Source organism: Euleptes europaea, chromosome 2 (assembly GCF_029931775.1).
Source record: "Euleptes europaea isolate rEulEur1 chromosome 2, rEulEur1.hap1, whole genome shotgun sequence".
NCBI classification, from domain to species: domain Eukaryota; kingdom Metazoa; phylum Chordata; class Lepidosauria; order Squamata; family Sphaerodactylidae; genus Euleptes; species Euleptes europaea.
In genome coordinates, this window is record NC_079313.1 from 78,185,922 (window position 1) to 78,209,551 (window position 23,630).

Sequence of the window (23,630 nt, forward strand, 5' to 3'; positions counted from 1 at the left end):
TTCTAGTATTATGGGAGAGGGAGAAGAAGTTTCCTTTATCCACTTTCTTCGTCCCATGAATAATTTTATAAACCTCTATCGTGTCTCCCTTTAGCCATATTTTTTTCTTGTCCTAGATTCTCCAGTCTTTGTAGGAAAGGCGCTCCAACCCACTGATCATCTTGGTTGCCCTCCTTTGTACTTTTTCTAGTTCTGGAATGTCCTTTTTGAGATACAGTGACCAGAACTGCACACAGTATTCCAAACAAGAGCCAAATGAGAGTCCATCGTGTGGCCACCACCATTTTAGAAACAGTTTTAAAAAATTGCTGCAAGGCCCCAATCCGAATTTGGTGTGTGGCATCCCTTGGAGCTCTTCTCTTCCGCCCCCTGCTTTTTCAAATGCCAAAGCAGCCATGGGGGGCGGGTAGGTTCATGTTTAGTTAGGCTCTAAGACCATGCCATAGCTTTATACAATGGGTGTTTTCTTTTCAGTCCCTGCCCTAATAATTTTTAGCATGGAGTTAGCCTTTTTCACTGGGTCAAGATTTTCAGTGAGTATTCCATAACAACCCCAACATCTCTTTCAGTCTCAATCCCAGCCACTTCAGACCTCATCAGCATATATTAAACTTATTTGTGTTCCAGTGTGCCTCACCTTACGCGTACTGATATTGAATTTCATTTGCCACATGGTTGCCCACTCACACAATTTAGAGAGATCTTCCCATAGTTGTTTACAATCTGCCTTGCTTTTTACAATCCTGAATAATTTGGTATCATCTGCAACTTGGCTACTATACTACTCAGCACCAATTCCAAATAACGTCTGAGCAAATCAAATAGTACTGGTCCAAATACCAATATTTGTGGGACCACACTACTCACTTTTCTCCATTTTGAGAACTGTCCATTTATTCCTACTCTCCGCTTTCTGCCTTTTAACCACTTCTAATCCATAAGAGGACATATTATCTTATCCCATGATTGCTAAGGTTACTTAGGAGCTTAATTTCAGGTATCCTGTTAATTTTATAACAGTTAACTTGATTGCAGTTTCCAGTTCCTTTTGCTGCTTTTCAACTGGCATCTTGCACAAGATAATGCACAATTATATAAGGCCTCCTACATATTTGTTTTGAACTTCTGTTTTTTGATGTTTGGCCCCTCAGAAAAACAATGACGATAACCTTTCCTTTTGTCTTGACTTCATACCAGGCCATTCCTGTTTAAATCTACATGGCACAGACTAGAAGTGTATTGTGTAGGTTAAACAGCTTGTGATGTGTAGATAATTAGTTTTGTGTTGTGTATGTGAAATAGCTGTTGATCTTGTCAAGATCCTGATGCTGGAGTGGCAGAAATAGTCCAAAAGTCAGAACGAGTATTATGCAGGGGACTCAATGACAGGCATCTTTCCCCCTCCAATAGCACTTCTATTGGCAGATTCTTGTTATTGAGTCAAGACACTTTGTAAACTTGTTCCTTTCATATACAAACTTCCTAGGTACAGGAGGTGGTTGGTAGAATAAATTCCCTGAATATAAGTGAGGAGAATGGGGGAAAGGGGGAGCATGGGTGTATGCATGATGTGTTCTCAGCAAGATTATCTTCTCTGAGTTTCAACTTGTGGACTGTTTTCTGTGATGGATAAGAGAGCTAAAGGGAAAGTACAAGTAGGACACAATCACACAGTTGTGTGTCTGTTGACAAAATCCTATGTCTCTGCTCAGCATTGTATATGAAACTTCTCCAGGTTTCAGAATAGAAAACACAACCCAGTTTGGTGGGTGTGACAAAAAGTGATGCCAAAAACCATTTACAAATTACTTACATAAACAAATGCTTAGGCTGTATCTGTTCATTGTGTGAGATCCAGAATGCTGTAACCACTCTGCTTGCCTGTGAGTGTTCCGCCCCTTTCTAAGGTAGCCCCTCTTGCTCCCTCAAAGCCCCCTCAAGGTTGGAGGGTTCGTTTACACACTATGTATTGTGTGATGGGCTGCTACCAGAAGGAAATATCTTTGCTTTCTCTAACATGCACAATAAAGTGATTTTCATTTGCACATCGAGGGGTGTGCATGTGTATGCTTGGATCCCAACATGTATGACTGGGTCCGTTCCACTCCAGTCTTCCTCTAAAGTAATTAATGGTAAATGGCAATGTGTTCTCAAGCAGAGTTACACTCTTCTAAGGCAATTAAAGTCAGTGGACTTAGAGTGCAATCCTACACAGAGTTACACTGTTCTAAGGGGACAAGCTTAAGCAGGTCTACATGGGAGTAAGTCCCATCTTAATCAAAGACACTTTCTCCCAGGAAGGTGTACTAACGATTGCAGTGTATGTTATCTACTTATACTTTCTATAGTCTAAAAAACTAATATAAAAGGGAGAAAGGAACCAAGGAGATAACAAAATAGTTGACTTCATAAATCTGTTTTCCGTTCCAGAGCATGGGAGCCCTGGGGGCAGCTGCTATTACCAAATTAAATTGTGGATTAATATAAAAACAGTTTAAAGAATGCAAAATCCAGTCTTTCTGCCCCCTTCTCTCTTTAAAATTTCACCTAATAATGACTTGATGAACTTCGGGAGTCCACCTAGAGAAACTCTGCATTCAGAAAATTAAAAATTTTCCCCTAAAAGGTGTATATTACCATTCTGTGTAAGTTACTGTGAGAAATTAATCTTCCCATTATAAGAAGCTTATTCAGCTAGTCAGGTATTTGGTATTCATTAAACGTAATTACAGTTTAATTGGAGTTTGATCTCCTCCCTCCCATTCCAATGCCAGCCATTCAAATGGGGAAGCCAGCTTGCAGGTGCATTGTGTTTTCTATATAAATGGCACCAACAGTGGTACTTTGCAAAGTAATTCAAGCAAAAGGCTGGTCTTTACCCCCAGGGAGTTAGTCTAAAATGAGAGGCAGGACCCTCTGTTGCCACTGTAGGGAGAGTGGCAGAGCTAAGCTCTTCTTTCAAACGGTGACAGCTCATTAACCCTAACTCTTTTGACCTTTTAAAACCCCCATCCTTCCTGCCAAGCTATCTTGTACTGCTGTAGCACAGCTCAGTAGTGAAAATGTGTGTGTGTGTGTGTGGGGGGGTTCTAGGCTGTGACAGTGTCTGGAGCAATTGCCATTGCACCTCTTCTATGCAGCTGCAGTGGTGAATAAGAGTGTGGACCAGGGTGGAGGTACAATAGTGGTAGAGAGCAGTGCAGGAACAGGGAGTGTGTGGATGCTGTTCCCATGCTGCTTGCTACCACTGCCACAGTGGGGACATGTTTTTATGCCCCTATCTGGAAGCAGACTTAGTTCTAATTTTGGATCAAGGATAACTTTTAAAGCCAAAATCTTCATGGAAAGGTAGGTTTTGAGCTGAGATATGAAAGAAGGGCGAGGTTGCCTTATATAGGAATTCTTGAAAGGATAGGGGTTTCTTATGATACATGATGGCTTTTAGCTAGTGTGAAAAAATGACTCTCAAGCCATGCTCCCTCGGGTCCCAGGAGGTCAGAAAAACCCACAGCTGTCCCAAGCCTGCTTGCGACACCACTCTTTCCCCTTACTCTGGGCTGGGGGAAACAGACCTCTCTGGGTGGAAACTGCTGCGACCAGCAAATATGAGAGTATCTCTGACTAGATGGATTTGCACATCTAGCACTCTGTAGCTGCATTACAGTTTAGAGACTCCATCTAGTTGCTGCATATCCTGTTTTGCTTGCACTAGCTAGTGCAGGGTTCATCTGTCACATTTTCACAATTTCAAGCTATTGGGCTTAAGGGACAGCGGGCTCACCTGCTGCCTCTCCCCTTTACCACTCTTTAGATAGCAAGACTGAATCGGTGTGGTTTGTTTACAGAGATGATGCTTAGAGTGTTGCAAATTTTTAAAAAGTTGAATAAACAAAAATAAAAAGAGTACACATGGTATCCTCAAGCACCAGGCTGAGCAAGGATACAAAGAAAAAGTGAAAACATGCAATCCTCTAAACCTCAATCTCTGTTCTTATCCTAAACAATGTTGCTGCTAGGGTAGGCATGTAAATATTGGAAGTTGCAGAATTCCATCATAACCTTAGTTTTCAGAGTTAGAATTTTCCCCAGTTGTCTCCTTAACACATAGTGATGATGGGATCCCTAGATAAAAGAGTCCGTTGGGGCTTGAAACTCCATGGCTACAAACCCAAAGATAAGAGAGCTTCTTCCTTGTGTCCTGAGAATTTATAATCTCCCCTTTGAAAGACCGCCCCACCTTGTCTTCCTGTGTTGAAAGGAAGAAATTCCTATATAGGCTTTTGGCTCTTCCAGTCTTGTTCCTGTTAGTTGTGACATTATAGCAAGGTGCAAGATGGTAAAACTTTTGTTCTTATTTTGGCCAGAGCTATTAGCATAACTAAGAGCTTGGTGAGCTTTGTGCTTGGGAGAGAGAGATGACTCATCTCTTGTAGCTTAAGGAGGGTAGCTATGTTGGTCTGCCATAGAAGAGCTAGATTAGAGTCCAGTCGCACCTCAAAGACCAACAAGATTTCCAGGGTATAAGCTTTTGAAAGTCAAAGCTCCCCTTGTCAGATACCTGAGTTTAGGCCTAATAGTAGGCACATAGGTGGTCTTTGAAATAAATAGGAACTCTTTTCTTTGACCCCGCCCCCATGCAAGTATTTGCAGAATACTGACAACACTCTCCTCTGTCCTTGTGGGATTTGTAATACAAAATGCACTAGCTTTTAAAAATGCAAAGGTTCTCTTAAAATAGAATTTGCAAATGTCTATAATGCAAGTATAGCTTTACACTTTATTCTGATGTTTTGATACTTGTTCCTGCATCCCTTGAGAAAATGCAGTGCCTGTGCCCTGAGCTTCTCTGTTTCTCAGAGAGATTTATTTTATTTATCTATTTATGGCCCTTTTCTCTCATATTAATCAGCATTGTATGGGACTGCCTGAAGACACCTTGGGCTGTAAAATGTAAATGAGGCATGCGGTGGAAAAGTGCATTGAAAAGAGTTGCACACTAAAACGGGAAGTATTTTACTTATTCTATTAGAGCACCAACTGCAGGGCTTGAGGTATAGATCTTGTTCTCCTAACTATGAATTGTCTGTTCTGGAGTCTGTGTCCATGAAGCACTCACTGTGTTGGGTCTGTGTTGGGTATCTGCACACCATATTGTCTTTCTCCTGTGGACAGCAGGTGGGTTACCTTCTGTTTTCCATTGTATGCATGAGGGAACTATATTGTAAGTAAGCAAAATAGTTTTGCCTGCTACCGTCACACATTGAGATTGCATAGTGTGGCTGAATCTGTGGGTCTTTTCTTACTGGCTTGGGACCAGAGTAATTGGTGGTATGGGTCATACTAAAAATGTAAGTCCAAGAAGCAAGCATGGAGGTTACTGAGTCCAACTTCTTGAATGGAAAGAGCAGGACCCTCCCTGTTCAATACCCTTAATAGATCAGTCCACATTAGATTATTGTGCGCAGCAAGAAGAAAGGCGTTGAGGACAAAGTAGACCATGCCTGGACAAAAATAAGAAAATAATGTTAGTAAAACAAATTTAGATGTCTCAGTCCAGAGAGCCACATCCCAGCTTACACAGCAGAAGGCTCAAGAGCCCAAATACAATGATCTATATTTGAATTCCATATGAAAGCTGAGCCCATATAGTTAAGGCCTTCAGGCTACTATTTCTCAAATGTTTCTTGCTTGGATGAATGTAAGATTTTGCTATTATTCTTTATTGTGAGCAGACCCCTCATCTAGATTTCTGTGATTGCCTGTGCTTGGGTTCTATTTATGTAGAGCACAAGTTTTGGAAAGTCAGTCAGAGGAACAGAAGGAAATGGTCCATTCTTTTTCTTGTAGTCCTTTCAGTATACTGATTTTCATTTTCTGCATTTCCTTTGTTTCAGCTGACTGGAATTATTCAAGCCATGGTGGATGGGCAGCCCAGTCTGCAGCAAGTGCTTGAGGTAAGTAGAATAACCTTTAGTTCCTGACCTCTGACACCTCCTCTCCCCTCCCCCTTCCTCTTCCTGTGTATTGAACTATGTAATTTGACTATGATTACAGCTTCATTAGAATAACATTTGCTGTCACATAAGTGACATGCTGCTGAAAATATTGAACCATTGATCTGTCATTTCCAGCTGTTCATGTCAAAGGTACAGACAGAATGTCCAGACTCCTGCCAGAAGTCATGATGGGAGGTGTGTGTGTGGGGGAACTCTCTCACTGGAGATGTTCTTCAGGGATCAGCAATGCTGCATGAAAGATGATAAATTAATGTACATATTTACTTAAATGCTCAGTAATAAAGCACAGTGGAAGGAATAATGTCCCTGAAATCTTATCTGTGAGGGTTTTGAATAGTGGAGATAGCCTTAATAGTGCCATCTGCTTAATGCTGAATTCCTGCAGCATTTAAGCCTTAATTAGCTGAAAGTACTTTTGCAATCAATAGCTTTTGTTATTTGGCAACTATGGATCTTCCAGGAGGAGATCCTATTGTGGCTTCACTTCAATGCATTGCTCCCATCTGGATTTGTTCCTAATAGTTCTTAATCAAAATAATTACAAGTAGGACTTGTGTAAGGAAATCTGATTAAAGGTTAAAGTTGCTGTTTTTTGCCTCAGGGACAGTTTGGAACCTCCTTTGAGGGGGAAGGGAGCAGCAGGATTTCTCTGAATGATGTTCTCTATATTGCTCAATTTAACACAAAAGACTGTTAATGACTAATGAAGAGAGTCTTAGTAGTTGTCCATGGGACCCCTCTTCCCGTGGTTATGTCCGCTGATGAGGTCGTAAGTACTGCCGAATCTGGTTGATTAGTTAGCACTCTTACTCTACAATAGCGCACTGGAAGATGGACATAGGAATTTGTGTATGGTGTCCAAAACAAAATGATTAAACTTCCATTCAAAAAGATGAGGCTACTGCATTAAGCTAGCACTTGGAAAATTACATCTCCATGGCAGAGTTGATGTTCAGTTTCACAAATGTCTCCTGAGTGATAACATCCCTATGTCCCCCTTTACATCAGTAGTTTCTAGTCTTGTACTGTACCGTGGTGTTACCCGAATTGCTCTTTAATTGGGGAAATTAGCTTAGCAATCGGTAACTATGTATTTTTATAGCGAGATCGCACTCAACTCTACCAGAATCCGTTTAATGAGACCTTGAATAAAGACAGAGACTAGGAAGTCCAAATTAAATAGTGTTTATATATTCAAGCATTCAGTTATGCATACACACATACAGAGAATCTAGGAAATAAACAGAGGAATAAAAGAGACTTTCGCCATGTGACAGGCCGAGGAGGAAATATACTGCACCTCTCTTGCAGATTAGTTGTCCGTCCTGAATTCCATGCAGCTTTGGGGGATAAAAAGGGGACAGGGGGGGCTAGGTGTCCAAGCATGAACACCCCCTCTGGCAGAGTGCCAGGCAGTATGGAGGGGAAGGCCCAAGGGAGAGAGAGAGTGGGCTGGGAGCATTGCAGTTATACTGTTTTTCTGGGGGCGGGGAGAACTCCTCCTAGGTTCCCAGGTGGCAAAAAGGTGACAAAGGATTAAGCTGTGGGGTAGTGAGAATTTGGAAATCTATTATAATTCCAATGGCTTTTGCAATCCCAGGAGAAGTCAGGAGTCTCACTGATTGGCTTAATGGCTTGAAACAAAAGGTGCGATCACTGCTAATGTCTGGAGATCGTTGCTGAAGAGCGAGTCATTGTTATCTTAATGTCTGCTGAATGGCTTTGCTGAACTAGTCCGATGTTGCAAGAGGGGGGGTGTGTGCTGGTGCAGGCTACATGCCTGGACATATTCCCTACCATATGGCTTTCACTAGAGCAGGATACACAGGAACATGGATGCCCTCTGGTTTGCTGGAGGGACTGCTTTGGCTGCTGCTCTTTGACTGCTGGTTTCGAGGGATGAAGAGAAGTCCTTTCCATGGCGGCACAGGCTTGCCACTTGGTCTGGAGAGGCTGCTGCACACATCTGCCGGGGTTGCCATGACCAGTCCAGGAGATTGGCAACCCGTTAGGCTACAGTTCCCCCCCTTGTTGACGTCGACACTTCTAGTGGAGATGTCAACACAACTGGAGAAGACGACCTGGATACTTGCTTGAAGACCTTGATTGAAAATGCATAAACCTGAGATGCACAAGCCAAAGGGGTCTGGGAACCATTTGACTAATCTAAAACCAGGCCAGATTAAAAAGGGGACTGCCTATGGAACTCAGTACACTTTAGAGAGGAATATGAATTCTTGAATTTGCAAGCCTATTTAAAACAACTACATTGGATGGCTCAATGCAGCAGGTTCAATTTTCAATACATTCAATACTGATAAACAGCAAATAAAGCAATGCTCTTACTAAACTCAAATTACATTTCTAAACTATGAAACTAAAATAGTGAGATAGACAGCTGGTGATTTGCTTAAGGTGCCTTGGAAAAGGAAAGAACAAACCAAAACATCACCCCCCCTGGAGTCCAAAAAGAGCTCAAAGTTCTACAGTCAGGGAAGGGTTAAACAAAATCTTAATGGTTGCTTTCAGCCAGCTGGAATTGGTTCTTCTTCTCGAGACAGATTGGCTCAGGCATTGCACATCTCATTTTCATTAATGATCATATGCCTTGCAAGAAAACGATTTTTTTTTGGAAAAAAAATAAAGACTTAAACCTCAAAGAAAATTCACACGGAAAGTGCATGTCTCTAGTTGTAGGGGACTAGGGTCTTATGCTTGAAAGGTTACTACACAATGATATAAAAACATATGGGAGATTCACAGACTTAAACTAGGCAAAACAAACATAGTGGCTCCAAGGGGCAATCCCTTGCAGCCTGTATTGTACACATTGAAGAATACACATATGAAATCACCCCTCTCCCTCCTTGGTGAGAGCAATCAAAGCAATGCCCGCTGGATCTTGGATGTTTTCTTTGGGGCATGTCCAGGTCTGTCCAGGAGGTTGGCACAAGAGGGAGCCCTGGATATTAATATCAGCGCAGGGTCCCACTTGAACCGGTTACAGCAATGCATAGATACGAGGGTTACACAGAAACTGACTGCTCCCCTGGCTATATGGAAGGAGGAGACACTTGGTTTTAAAGCAGAGATCCAGTTTTTAATCATGCCCTGTTAGCAAGGAAAGATTTCTTAGTTGTTCCCTTCCCTGTGCATTCTCGCAAGCCCATTGTTGATTACCCTCCCTCCTTTGGCGACCTTTGGGGCACCTTGCCAGCAGGCTGGCTTGCAGCAGGATTGTTGCTGACCAGGAGTCTCCTGCCTGGAGGTGGCATAGAGGAACAAAGGAGGAGCATACAGCAGGGAGTTCCAGTAGTAGTGGTGGGTGCTCGGGAGCAGAGGCTTGCATACTTAACAATATTACTTAGACACATTGATGGATTGGGGGGGGTGCTCTGCACTAGCATTGCACCTGAAAGCAGAGTCAATAAAACTTAAAAAAAAAATCATTGGAGCGGAGAGAGCTGAATGCAGTCAGCTCTTCCAGTAGAAGGGGCCCTTGCAGGGAGAAATCTAGTCAAAAGGGGCTAGCAGGCATCCATACCTAGCATTGGTTGCTGAGAGCAGAGTTGCAAAGCTAAAATAGAGCATGAAGACATTTTGTTCCTCTTTCCCTTGTTTCCCAAGGGGAGGGAGTACCTGGTTGCTTTTAGGTTTCTTACAAAGCAGGCAGGTATTCATATGATAGAGACAAGTGTTGTTAGGAACAGGTTAGAAAATATCAGGGAGCAGCCTTCTGTAGGCTGCCATTAATAACCAAAGACAGTACACACATTGTAGTAAGCATAAAGCATTGAGGTTTCTTAAAGGAGAGAAAGTTGAACACTGTAAACAGAACACAATTGGTGGGGGGTTACTCTTCTTCCCGGTTCTCCTGGTTGGTTGGCATGGACAAGACTGTTAATGAATACCAGGTAATTGTATTACAAGATCACAAGAGGGGAAGGAAGAGACCCTTCCAGTGGCGGTTTGCTTCTCCACCCCCCTTCATATCCCAGATAGCCTTGTTAGCATGCCAGGGAATGAAGAAGCTAGGTTGAAACAAACAAAAAGCAGGGCTTTTCAAAATTCTCAAAAATAACTTCAAAAACAGAAAAAAGACCAAAATCATACAACAATTCAAAAGAAAATGAACCCAGCTCAAAATCTGATATTTCTCTCTTCAAAAAAGTCCAAAGTCAAAAACTTCAAATCAACATCAAATCGAGTAAAAACTTCAACTCGACTTCAAATCAGGTATAAACTTCAAATATTTCTCAACTTTAAAGAGTTCCAAATTCAAAAATAAAAATGGTTCAAAAATAAAAAGTAGATTGGAGATCTTCTCCCCCCCTCCTTTCCTCTGAATGTATGAGGAGGAAAGGATTGTTTCCGTGAGGTGCACCCCGCGCCAGAAGGCTTTGCGGCACCACTGGACATGTGCAGAGTGTACTTTGAAAGCTGGGGTGGGTTCCAGTTTGTCTAAAGAGCGAGGGGAGGGAGAGCAATGGGGCTTCCCCTGTTCCTAATGAGATTTTGGTGAGTCTTGATACTCAGGGGTTATCCACACAAAAAATCGAATTCAAAACTGTTTACCAAATTAAAGCAAAAATCCATCTTTTAAAAATAGAGCACCTGGCTTTCTCGTTTAGTGAGGTCCTGGTGTGAGTTTGCTAAAACTGAGCAAATCACAAGGTTCCTGCAGGGGGAGGAATCCAAAAAAAGGGACACAAGGCGATGGTGCCTTGGTGCTTGTGCAGAGCGCACTATGTACATTGAGCTGCATTAATGGGATCTGCCATGACAGGCCAGAACCAAAACGTGCAACTAAAATGAGAGCTTGGGGGCTGCTTCAGGGGGCTAGAGAGAACCCGGGTTGCTGTTTTCCTGGAAACAACCCTAACATTTTAGAGGAACAAAAATAAAAATAAAATGGGGGGGGGGAATCCTATTGCTTGGATTACAGATTATTACCATGTTGGATGAACTCATTCAGCTGCTGCATCATTTAGGATTGCAGCCCCACCTTATTTGTAGTCACCACTGAGACCATCTTATTCATGTACACTTCAAAACTTTTCACTGACCTTATAACAATACAATCCTTTTTGGCCGCTGCTTATGGGCTGCAGTCCCAAAGCATTAGCCATACTTTTATCTATTATATTCTAAACACCTTCTTTCCTCACACCATGTCAACATACTTTCACCTTCATGTTTCTTCAACACAGTAATAATAGCTATAAAACCGAATGAAGTGGGGCTGGGAGCTGTGGGGGGAGGGGCGGAGCACGTGGGGCTCACCCCCCTTCATTATTCACTTTTCACATATTTACAAAAGGCAGAATCTAGGTTTACAAATATACTACCATTTACTAAACAAAAGATTTTTACTGCGCAGTAAAATTAACCTTATATTTATTCTACGAGCACATGGAAATAATTTTCTCTTTCTTTCCCAGGTACCTCGGGAAAGCATTCATACAGACACACATGCTAGTTTCACTTGCAAACATACAGGCACTTGGGGAGGCGCGCTCCCTTGCATATTTCCATTTGGTGCCCCATGCCAATTTTGCGCAAACCGCATTGTACTTTTGGGAAACCAAGGCAGATGTTTCTGTGAGATTGGCCGGATCTTCACAAAAGCATGTACCCTAAATATCGATTTATCATATTTACCACACACGCAACTCTATTTCCTGTAGGAGAAAAACACGTTACATAACTATCCTTTTCCTGTGCCAGATAGACTTCTCTGACCCATGGAGGTTTCATTACAACTGCACATCATGACATACAAGAAAACTGCAAACTCTTCAAATAGAAAAATCATTAAACTAAAGGTGATCACCATGGGGTACCGGATTATATCTGCAGATTGCTAGCAATAACACAACTAGATCGATTAGGTCAAGATAACACAGTCACACTTTCAAGAAAGGTACACACTTAAGAAAGAAACACAAAATTAGAGAAACCAAGAAGCTGTTCCACTAGGGTGCTTGTTTAGAACAGCTCTATAAATTTGTTTGCTGCAAAACAAAGTTGAAAACATTTGAACTATCAACAATAACTTAGAATGAATTTAAAACGTTAGACTCAAAGTAAAAGGATTAAAGCAAAATACAACACATGAGGTATTAGCTTCTTTCAGAACACCTATAAAATAAAAATCATGGCACACGAACTATATTCCTAATGAGGTTGCATCTCTGTGCCTACACAGAGTTCCTTTTAGAAGACAGGCAGAGGAGTCTGTGTATATCCAAGTGAATTCTGTAAAGCAAGGGTTAAATAAAACACAAATTCAAGACTTTGCCATGTTTGTGGTGGCTTCTTCCACCAGGGCTGTGGTCCTTTCCATGTATTGAGTGGGTCCAGTAAGAAAAAAGGTGTGTTCTGGACCCGTGCTTTCCAGCCTTTCTCTTGCACTAAGGGTGAATAGCTCTCCCAAATATGCTGCTTCAGTCCTGGGAGGCTCTGAGGCATAGTTTTTGTGTTGGTCCTTGAAGGTTCCACTTTGCATCCTCTCCCATTTAGGCTTGTAAGGTTGGGAAGAGGAAGAGGCTGACTTGAGTCAGAATTCTGGTCTGACTGAATGGCTGGTTTGCACTTAATTTTCTTTTCCAGGGCACTTGGAAGTGAGGAGCCTGCCTGAGATTTGGCAGGCAGTCCTGTTTCTTTCAGGACTACCTCTGCCACTGGAAATCCTGCTTTTGCTTTGCCACCTTGTAACATTTTTGACTCAATTTCCAAGTAGGATTTCTCTAGAGTTTGTAATCTAGCCTCTGTGGTTCTATGGCACTCCAGAACACTTTGCAGTTGTGATTTTAAATTGTTAGTCTCCACTCTGTTCCTTTCTAGTTGGAGATGTGTTGTATCAAAGTCAGTTTGGATTTGTTCTGTGGCTTTAAGAACATCGGAGTCCTGATTTTTCTTGGTGAGACTCTCAGTCTCCAAATCTCGTTCCTTGGTAAACTTTGTTAATTCCTGGATTTTATTTTCCCTATGGGCTAGTTCCAATTTAAGAGCCTTGTTCACTTCCGTTAAGGTTTTTAGCTGGTTCTGGGTTCGAATTAGTCTTTTGATTCTGTCCATTCCCTTAAGGGGAAGACCTTTAGTGGTAGGGTCAGTGGTTGGAGCGGGGCTGTCTAGATCAGCAAGAGCGCGGAGTAAGACCGCTGTGGGCTGCATGCAAAAGCTCTCCATGTTTGCCCCTCTGCTTCGCAAGCGACCCCATGCCATTGATCGAAGGGGATCCTGACCTGCAGCGGAGGAGGGCTTATACACAGAAGACCTGCGTTGCTGTGGGAATTCTGCTTTGTGCCCTGTCTCTGCAGGCAAGGAGGGAGCGTTTGGAAGGGAGTTGGCTGGGCGAGAGTCGCCTGTGGGGTAGGGTTTCCGAGAATGGAAGGAAGAAGGCTGCGAGTGTTTAAAACGCGAGCCTCTTTCTCTCCAGCCTCGGCTTGCCCCTTTTCCCTGAACTTGGTTCCAACCTCTCTTTTGTGAATGCTGTGGAGTCTGATGTGGGCTGAATTGAGAGTGGGGGCTGTCATTGGAATAGGTGACTACCTGGATTTGTTCTGGAGGGTGCTTTTCTCTCTCGGCACTTCGGGCTTGTTTTATTCTAAGAAGTCTAGCAGCCTCCCAAATTTTCCGTTTTACTCCTTCCCAGGGCGTGTCACCCACAGATATCAGGCCGGCAATAACTCTGGTGTCGGGGTCCAAATTGTCTACTAATGCCACTGTGAAGTTTTTATCATTGTAGTCCGGCTCCCCATGTTGATTGTTAATGACAATTTTAGCTAAGCGTGCCAGGAGCTGTTTGCGCATTACATATGCCTCAGGTTCCTCTTCTGGGTCTTGGTACTCCTTCCAAAAGAGGGCTGGGAGTGATTCTCCAGGTTTAATGAATTCCAGCACTTCCCTCATCCAGACCAGCACTGGTTTGTTACGCAATCCACGGAAGGCAATGAATGAGAAGAGCCGTGCCTGCTCCTGGAGAGGGGTGCATTGTAGAGCTAACGCTGTTAAGTCGGCCTCATGAGCCGTGGGGTATGAGGCGGAGACTATCGTGAACCAGGAGACTGCTGTATCTTGGTTAAAGGGGCCCACATAGGAGGCTATGGTTTCCAGCTCCTCCTTGGTCCACTGTCTTGTTTCCTTAACCTGCTTTTGGACATGCTCTTCCTCTCCGGTGGTGACTTGGACCACTCGGGACCTGATTGGGTTAACAGGGAGGGGACCCTCTATGGCGGCTTCTTGTGGGGCGTGCGCTAAAGTTTCCTGTGTCCCTGCCTCATGGATGATCGAGTGCATGGGGAGAGCGTTCAGTATTTGGGGGTGCACCGTGCTGATCAGTGAATGTTGGAGCTCCAGCTTTTGTTTTAGAGCGTGAATCTCCTTCTGGCATGCTTCATGGGAAGCAGCCTCAAAATTTTGGTTGGCTTGCTCTGCCAGGTACTTTGCGGCCTGGGCTGCACGGGCGTGCTTGTTTTTAATTTCTTCTACCTGGTTCTCCAACTCCCTAATTTGCGATATTAGAGCATCTTTTTCCTTGATGCGTTCTAACATGGCTACAGCTACTGTTTGGTTCTCAGTGGCTAATCTCTGGATTTTATCTTCTTTTTTCTGCAAGAGGACATCCTTTTGTTGTACTTGGGCAAAAACCTTCCTGGTTTCATTTAACATGGATATGCAGTCTTGGAGGGCTGTGTACAGTCCCCAAGCTATATATTTATCTTTCTGTGAAGAGGACGGCTTGTCCTTCTCGCAGAAGGCATTGATCGCGTTATGCAAGGTTGCAATTGGGTTCTCGGTGCAAAAGCTACTTTCTTCCCACGGACAATCACCCTTCTTAGCAAGCCACCTTGCCACACGTGGGAGGCTACTCTGCTGTTTGAACATCTTGTTCACTAGTTACTTTCTTCCCCGGGCGGAAGTGGCGTGAAAAGTTCAATCCTCTCCTTTCTTCACCCTTTAGGAGCTCTACTCCGGGTGGAGATGGTTCAAAAACAGTTCAGTCCCTTCCTCCTAACCCTTGACGGGGCTTAAAAATGCTCCCCGGGCGGAAATGGCGTAAAAAACCTAAGTCTCTCCTGGCTTTACCCTTAAGGAGCTCTACTCCAGGCGGAGAGTTTCAGGCAGTTTAATCCTTTCCTCCTAACCCTTGGTGGGGCTTAATTTCAAAAATGCACCTTCTGGAAAGCTGAGCCCTCGCTCGCCGGCTATACCCGTCACTTTCCAAGAAGAGGGGGGGGGGAGGAATCAGGTGACTCGCTTCTCCTGTCCTCGGCCGCAGTCAGGACTCTCCTGTCCGTCTGCTATTTAATTTCCCTTTCTGAGTCAGTGAGCGCAGGCAGTCTAGGTCGCCTGACCCCTCACGTCTTTGGGGAAGTTGGGGCGGTGAGCGCAGGCAGTCTAGGTCGCCTGACCCCTCACGTTTCTGGGGAAGTTGGGGCGGTGAGCGCAGGCAGTCTAGGTTGCCTGACCCCTCACGTTTCTGGGGAAGTTTGCTTTACTCACTCTCTGGAAAATCTTGCCACCCACCAGGATTCCTACCTGTGTCGGGCAAGGCTATTTTAGTTTGGGGGGGGGGCATAAGCTATGTCCTTTGCTTAGCCTTTTCTGCAAAGTCTCTGCAAAGGGGCTCAGCCCTAGAGACTATTTCCTTGGCACCTGGCCAGCACAAAACAGAACAACAACTACTCAGGCTCTCTGGCAGTTTAAAAGGGGTAGCCTTGCCTATCTCCTTCAGCTAAGGGTCCCTGACAATTCAAACTGCTCTCCTGGCTCTCCTGGCCAGTTTGAAATGGACTCCTGCTTTATTTACTAAGCAGGCTTCCACTGGGCAGATTCTGCAGTGTTTAGAATCTGGGCTCTCCTGGCCGCTTAAAAGAAACTGGGGGCAGGTATTTTAACCCTAGCAAAATGGGGGGGGGTTTTTCCTATCGAGCTATCTTCCAGAAAGGGGATATTATATTTGCCTACATGTAGGTGCAGGATGTCTACGTGCAAAACCTACTCTGCAGTAACCCATCCCAGATAGCCATTCAAAATGGGGAATCTCAAGAAAGAGATGCGGTTCCCAGGGCGACACACACCCGTCTCCCTTGCATTGCCGGGAAGGTGGCCCGGCGGGCGGCTGAGACGAGTGGTGGGCAGAGATGAAGGGGGGAAAAGCCAACCCACAAAACAGTGCTCTCTAGAGCCACACACACATACACACACACACTGTCATTTTACGTGACAATTGGTTTTTGGTGAAAAACTGGTCAAAATTCAAAGCGTCTCAAAAACTTTTTCCTACGTCTACACGCTAAATACACACGTGTCGACTCATGTGCACTCAGACGTGTAGGAGTGCCCGCATTCCTCCACCAGTAATCTGTTACCCGAATTGCTCTTTAATTGGGGAAATTAGCTTAGCAATCGGTAACTATGTATTTTTATAGCGAGATCGCACTCAACTCTACCAGAATCCGTTTAATGAGACCTTGAATAAAGACAGAGACTAGGAAGTCCAAATTAAATAGTGTTTATATATTCAAGCATTCAGTTATGCATACACACATACAGAGAATCTAGGAAATAAGCAGAGGAATAAAAGAGACTTTCGCCATGTGACAGGCCGAGGAGGAAATATACTGCACCTCTCTTGCAGATTAGTTGTCCGTCCTGAATTCCATGCAGCTTTGGGGGATAAAAAGGGGACAGGGGGGGCTAGGTGTCCAAGCATGAACACCCCCTCTGGCAGAGTGCCAGGCAGTATGGAGGGGAAGGCCCAAGGGAGAGAGAGAGTGGGCTGGGAGCATTGCAGTTATACTGTTTTTCTGGGGGCGGGGAGAACTCCTCCTAGGTTCCCAGGTGGCAAAAAGGTGACAAAGGATTAAGCTGTGGGGTAGTGAGAATTTGGAAATCTATTATAATTCCAATGGCTTTTGCAATCCCAGGAGAAGTCAGGAGTCTCACTGATTGGCTTAATGGCTTGAAACAAAAGGTGCGATCACTGCTAATGTCTGGAGATCGTTGCTGAAGAGCGAGTCATTGTTATCTTAATGTCTGCTGAATGGCTTTGCTGAACTAGTCCGATGTTGCAAGAGGGGGGGTGTGTGCTGGTGCAGGCTACATGCCTGGACATATTCCCTACCATATGGCTTTCACTAGAGCAGGATACACAGGAACATGGATGCCCTCTGGTTTGCTGGAGGGACTGCTTTGGCTGCTGCTCTTTGACTGCTGGTTTCGAGGGATGAAGAGAAGTCCTTTCCATGGCGGCACAGGCTTGCCACTTGGTCTGGAGAGGCTGCTGCACACATCTGCCGGGGTTGCCATGACCAGTCCAGGAGATTGGCAACCCGTTAGGCTACAGTGGGCATGAATGGCACAGATTAATTCCTATTTTCCAATTTTGCTGACTTTCCTGCTCCCCCTTTCTTTATGTAGTGACCTTCTTAGATAGAAGAGCCTCTCTGCTGTTTAAGTCATAACTAAGTACCCATGTGCTTAATGGAGAGTTTTGCTCTCTTTAGAGTTTTTAATTGTTCTCCTGCCAGTGCTGTTCTGGGTAAAAAAAATCTAGCCCTGATTGGCCCCATGCCAAATTTCCATGGGAAAATGAGCCCAGTCAGGGTCCAAGATGGGCACTGTTCAAAATTTATACACTGAATGCGCACAGTTCCTGAACTTGTTCAACAGGGGGCTGCTGGCAATTGAATTTTTAGTCCCATATAGGGAATGTGAGCCAGGACGATTGGATCCAGTGGATGGATCAGGAAACTTGTAAATGAACTAGGGACCTGTTCAGTTTTAGTTGTGTTAGGGAATTGTCTGTTGCTTTTCTTTTCTTGATTTCCTTTTAAGCCGTTTGCCCAGTGTTTTGGCCAAAGACTAATACGTTTCTTTTGATGAGCGAGCATGCAGCTTAAATTCCAGCCCGGCAAATGCAGTGCCCCAGCACCTTCCGTGCTAAACAACCAGCTGCCTTATGCCTCTTTGAATCTGTGCTGAGCTGCCCATCTCATTGCACTGGCTTTTGGGCAGACTCCGTTCGCTTTGTCCTGACTTGATTTTTATGCAAGCTTTCCGTCATTTTGAGATGCCTTTCTGTTAGACAAGCAGCGAACAACTTTTTTTGTACCTTTTGTTTTTTGTCTGTTGAATGCAATCTTGGCCTTATGATAATGGAGGAACTGAAGGGGAGTGATCTGGGCACTCTCCAGGGACCCCCAAATGAGATTGGTGGCAGCAAATTACTGTGCATGATCTGCTCTGATGGTAACAGGGAGAAGAAAGAGGCGAGATGGGAACGAGGGAGTGCAGATGTGTCTGTCAGCCAGGAAGGTGCTCCTCAACTAGTTGCCAACCATCACCAAGCATTGTGATTCTGTTAATGTGTTTTTAGGTTGCAGAGAAAATGAGTCGGCTTAAGGACTGAAAACTGATGTTCTGTATGACTTCTTGTGTGCCTGTTGTGTTCTCTTACTTTTTGAACTCTTTTGTTCTCTTTTCTTTTTTCTCTTTTACCACATTTCCTCTTAACATTATAATCAGAATTAATTACTTGCATTGAATAAGTGTGTACATATGTAGCACTGCATAAACAGTCCAGGTTCAAAGCTTGGACATACCCTGAAGGATTTATGACTTTTTCAGCATGGTGTAGGGGTTAAGACTGGTGGACTCTAATCTGGAGAATCGGTTTGATTTCCCTTCCCGCTCCTCTACATGAACAGTGGACTCAAATCTGGAGGATCGGGTTCGATTCCTCATTCCTCCACATGAAGCCTGCTGGGTGACCTTGGGCCAGTCACAGTTCTCTCAGAACTCTTTCACCCCACCTACCTCACAAGGTGTCTGTTGTGAGGAGGGGAAGGGAAGGTGATTGTAAGCCTCTTTAAGACTCCTTCAAGGTCGAGAAAAATGGGGTCTAAAAACCAACTCTTGTTTCCCTTTGAATGTGAAATTCTTGTGCTGTTATCACAGACTCCTTTTGAAATTCCTTTCAGTTTCATAAGAGGATTCTTATGCCTCATGGGAGAGGTAATGTTTGTGGTACCCATGTCCAGAATTCTGTTGCTGTTCAGAGCTAATCGTCAGAGGGTAGCCATGTTTGTCTGCAGTGGAATAGCTAGATTCGAGTCCAGTAGCACCTTAAAGACCAACAGGATTTTGTGGGGTATAAGCTTTTGAGAGTCAAAGCTCCTTTTGTCAGATAGGAAAATCTTGTTGGTCTCTTAGGTGCTAATGGACTCAAACCTAGCGAAACTAGGCATGCAGTTCTTTAGGTCCAGGCCACAATGAATAATTTGTTCTGGAATTGGAATGAAGGCTTACCCGATACGGTTTTTGAGGATTGATTCACATGTTAGCCTGAAGTGTTCTTCATCTTGGCATCTTCCTTGTGGGTTTGAAGGGATGTGTGGAAACAGATTTTACAAGCTAGAGATTTTGTAGTCTTTCATAGGAATAAGTTACCTGTTCTTTGTTGCAGGATGCCACTGTCTCATGTAGAATGTGGTCAGGGAATCGAATGTAATGTCCTGTGTCTGTGATGCTGGTTAGTTTCTTTAGTTTTTATGTGCAAAAGCTTGTCTTTCAAGCTTCTAGGAAGTGAAGAGAGGCAAGCTGCAAGTTAATGTATTTTAACACAGAGTGTCAGTCATAGTACATCTGTGTCTGAACAGGGATACTTACACAGATCTCCCTCATCTGAGAGATGGTCCATGTTTCACATCTATAAAATAGTTACAGCATTTGCCCTTAAATAAGCTTTGCAGGAATTGTAAAAACCCTTGAAGTAGTGATAAATCTGGTTGGGGAGACATGGGGAGGTAGATTTTTGGGTTGGTTGTTCCATTGAAAAGAGGGGTCTGGTGCCCATTAAAGGACATAAAGTGGTAGTTATGGTAATAATGAAGCAATGGGGGAATTGTAGAAAGGAAAGTATCTGCTTGGGTAGTCTTCTCACCACCATTATGTAGTTGGTTAGTATAGGAATCCCTGCTATGTTGTTCTTTTGTTCTCCACTTGATGACTGGTAGGACCCCTTTGTAAGCGTCTTACTTTATTCAGAATCTGAGCATGCTTTGATAAGCAACTGCTAGTTTGGGGGGGTAAGTTAAACTCAGACCTGCTTTACTTGTCTCTTGTATTTTGGAGGAGAGTCAGGGTGCACAGGAAATGGCCAAGCAATATTATTGTCCCATAAATACTGTGTGAGGGCCAATCTGTAAGCAGAAATGTTGTGACGCCTGATAAGATCTCCCCTTCTTTGGCTGTTTGATGTCTCCTATCAGAAATCTTCAAAGGTTCAAGCATACTTTCATAGAAGTGAGGAGGAGAACAGAACTGAGATGGAGGTGGGAGGGAGGAGAAGCCATGTCGGATAAGATCACAATTTTCTCCTTTTGTGATTGTGAAGCTTATCGGCATTTAACTGTTGCGTCTCTTTCCATGTTTCAGAAAGCTCATCTCCTTTCCATCTATTTATTTTAGAGGGTCGATGAGTGGATGGCAAAGGAAGGCCTCTTGGATCCCAGCGTCAAGTCGATTTTTGTAACCTGTGGAGACTGGGACTTGAAAGTAATGTGAGTATTGGATGGACTGCTGTGCATTTTTGGTGTGACCACTCTTACCCCTGGCAAGGTTTCCTTCTGCAGTTGGATATTAATGTGTCTCTTATTTTTGGGATACAGAGGATACAGTACAATACAATATCTTCATATCTTTTCAGCTGCTGTAGTGCTGTTTGGGATCAACCATCTTCAGACAGTGTCTTTCTAACACATTCAGCTGCTGTCATATAATTTCTGACTCCCGCTACATTGGTTTTCCCACTTGCTTGTGCATTAATGCTTGACAACCCCGGAGGCATAACTGTGGGGCATGCCAAGTGAAGAAAGAAAGGTGGCATCCATCTGTTGCTTGGTCAAGTACATAGTTGCTGAGTGCATTCCCAAAAAAGAATTTAAATTATGGGCTTTAATGCATTTCTGCTTTTAGCAACATTGTGAACATTCAGGGATGCAAGATAGAAAGAGAAGCATTTTCTCATAGGCTTGAATCAAATGTCTGTCAGTGAGACCTTTTCCTTCAGGAATGGTGACTATGTAAGTTTGAAGGCAAAGGAATGTTGCATTTCATACTAGAGAAGAGAGATATTTATAGGATAGATATGGTTTCTAAGTTCCTGAATAAGACTGCACTAGAGAAGTGGGCAGATGTGAGATGCAATTCAACAAGGACAAGTGCAGACGTCTACACCTAGGTAACAAAAATGAGAAATATACATACTGGATGGGGGATATACATCTGGGTAGAAGTGTGCGTGAACAAAATATAGGGTTACGGGTGGACAGTAAGCTGAATATGAGCAGTTAGTGTGATGCAATGGCAAAAAAGACTAATGCGGTCTTGGGGTGTATCAACAGGAGCATAACATCCAAATTGCAAGATGTCATAGTCCCGCTATATACTGCATTGGTCAGGCTGCACCTGGAATAGTGTGTGCAGTTTTGGAGGCCTCATTTCAAAAAGGATGTGGACAGAATGGAGCGGCTGCAAAGGAAAGCACCGAGGATGGTCAGGGGCCTGGAGACAAACCCTATGCAGAAAGGCTGAGGGACTTGGGAATGTTTCATCTGGAGAAGAGGAGGTGGGGGGACATGACTGCTCTCTTTAAGTATTTCAAAGGTTGTCACTTAGAGGAGGGTAAGGAGCTGTTTCAGTTGGCAGCAGAGGATAGGACTCGCAATAATGAGTATAAATTACAGGTGGAAAGGTACCGGCTGGACATTAGGAATTTTTTTTTTACAGTGAGTAGTTCAGCAGTGGAATCAACTGCCAAGGAAGGTGGCAGTCTTCAAGCAGTGGCTGGACGAATACTTGTTAGGGATACTCTAGGCCAGTGATGGCTAACCTTTTAGAGACCGAGTGCCCAAACTGCAACCCAAAACCCACTTATTTATCGCAAAGTGCCAGCACAGCTAGAAGTCCACATGGGGCTAGGGGTTGCCAGGTCCCTCTTTGCCACCTGCAGGAGGTTTTTGGGGCGGAGCCTGAGGGACTTCAATGCCATAGAGTCCAATTGCCAAAGCGGCCATTTTCTCCAGATGAACTGAAATAGCAAATCTCCTGCTACTACCTGGAGGTTGGCAACCCTGCATAAGTGGCCGAGTGGGGGAAGGAAAGCAGCTGGAGCATAGCCCCCACCCCTTCAGTTTGGTTCTTTTTCCAACTGTTATCTTCATACGAATTTTAAAAGACTGTTATGTGGGGGGGGGCTGATGGTGGGGACAGCCCTCTGCACATGCTCAGAGGCACCTTTGGTTGCATGAACGAGCAGAGTGGAAACCTGAGCTAAGCGAAGGCTCCAGCACAAACGCCAGGTGGGCCCCCGTTTGGCCCTCACCGCCAACCCCCCCGCTGCAGTCACCAACCAGCCCGCCGCAGACAGCCGCCCAGGCATCCCACTCCCGGTCCATCCCCATCCCGGCTCTGCATCTTCCAGTCCTTGGCAGAAAGCTCGTCGTTGTCTTCACTTCAGGAGCGCGCAGCCAGCAACTGGGAAGAAGGCGCTGGGAAGGAGCCCGGAGCTTCCCGGAGGAGCCGGGAAGGCACCGCTGGTCCCCAGCCTCCTCAGCCGGGGGAACGAACTCAGGCGAACTCTGTGCTGGGGCGACGGCGCGCGTGCCCACAGAGAGGGCTCTGAGTGTCACCTCTGGCACTCGTGCCATAGGTTCGCCACCACTGCTCTAGGCCAGGGGTGTTGAACTCATTTGTTATGAGGGCTGGATATGGCATAAATGTCACTTATGCCTGGCCATTTGTATCATAAAATTTAGTGCCAGGTACCGGAGATATAAACTTTATAGAAGACATAGGCAAAGCTAATTAATTATTGTTTCCTTAAAATACAAACAAGCTTAAAACAATAATACTGGTAAATAAAAGAAAATACTGTAAGAGTGTTATTATTTTATGCATGTTTGTATTTTAAGTAAAAAAATAATATCGTGAATTGGCTTTGCCTGTGTCTTCTATGAAGTTTGTATCTCAGGCCACTGGCATTAATTTTTTTAAAATTTTAAACTGGGATTGGGGTGGCTGCCTTGGCTGGCAAGCGTGCAGCGGACTCGCCAGTCCAGATCTGGACTAGGGGAGGGGTGGCTGCCTTGGCTGGTGAGCCCACAGCCCTCCCCCAGTCCAGATAGACAGGGAGAGACACAGAAAAAGAGAAAGAGAAAGAAAGAAAAAGAGGGAGAGAGAGAGACAGAAAGAGAAAGAAAAAGGGAGAAAGAGAGGGAGAGAAAGGGAAGAAGAGAGAGAAGGAGAGAGAGAAAGAGGGAGAGAGAGAAAGTGAGAAGAGAGAAAGAAAAAGAAAGATAGAGGGAGAGAAAGAGGGATGGGGGAGGTAGCTGGCTGGGCTCACATGGCCACTGCAGCCTTGCTTAGCCCAGAAAAGGATGGGGGAGGGTTGCTGGCTGGGTTTGTGGGGCTGCTTTGGCCCCAGAAAGCCCAGAACGGGATGGGGGATAGTTGCTGGCTGGGCTGGTGAAACTGCTGCGGCCTCGCTTAGCCCAGAAAAGGATGGGGGAAGGGTTGCTGGCTGGGCTTGTGGGGCTGCCCTGG

General features: G+C 44.5%; 1 protein-coding gene across 1 annotated transcript in view; it reads left to right on the forward strand.

Moving 5' to 3' along the window:
• Nucleotides 1-23,630, forward strand: part of ERI3 (ERI1 exoribonuclease family member 3) — a 265,545-nt gene that overhangs the window by 39,939 nt on the left and 201,976 nt on the right. The window contains exons 5-6 of the mRNA XM_056844793.1: nucleotides 5,895-5,954; nucleotides 20,496-20,587. Of these exons, the coding sequence (XP_056700771.1) occupies nucleotides 5,895-5,954; nucleotides 20,496-20,587 (152 nt within the window). The remainder of the gene's footprint in view (nucleotides 1-5,894; nucleotides 5,955-20,495; nucleotides 20,588-23,630) is intronic.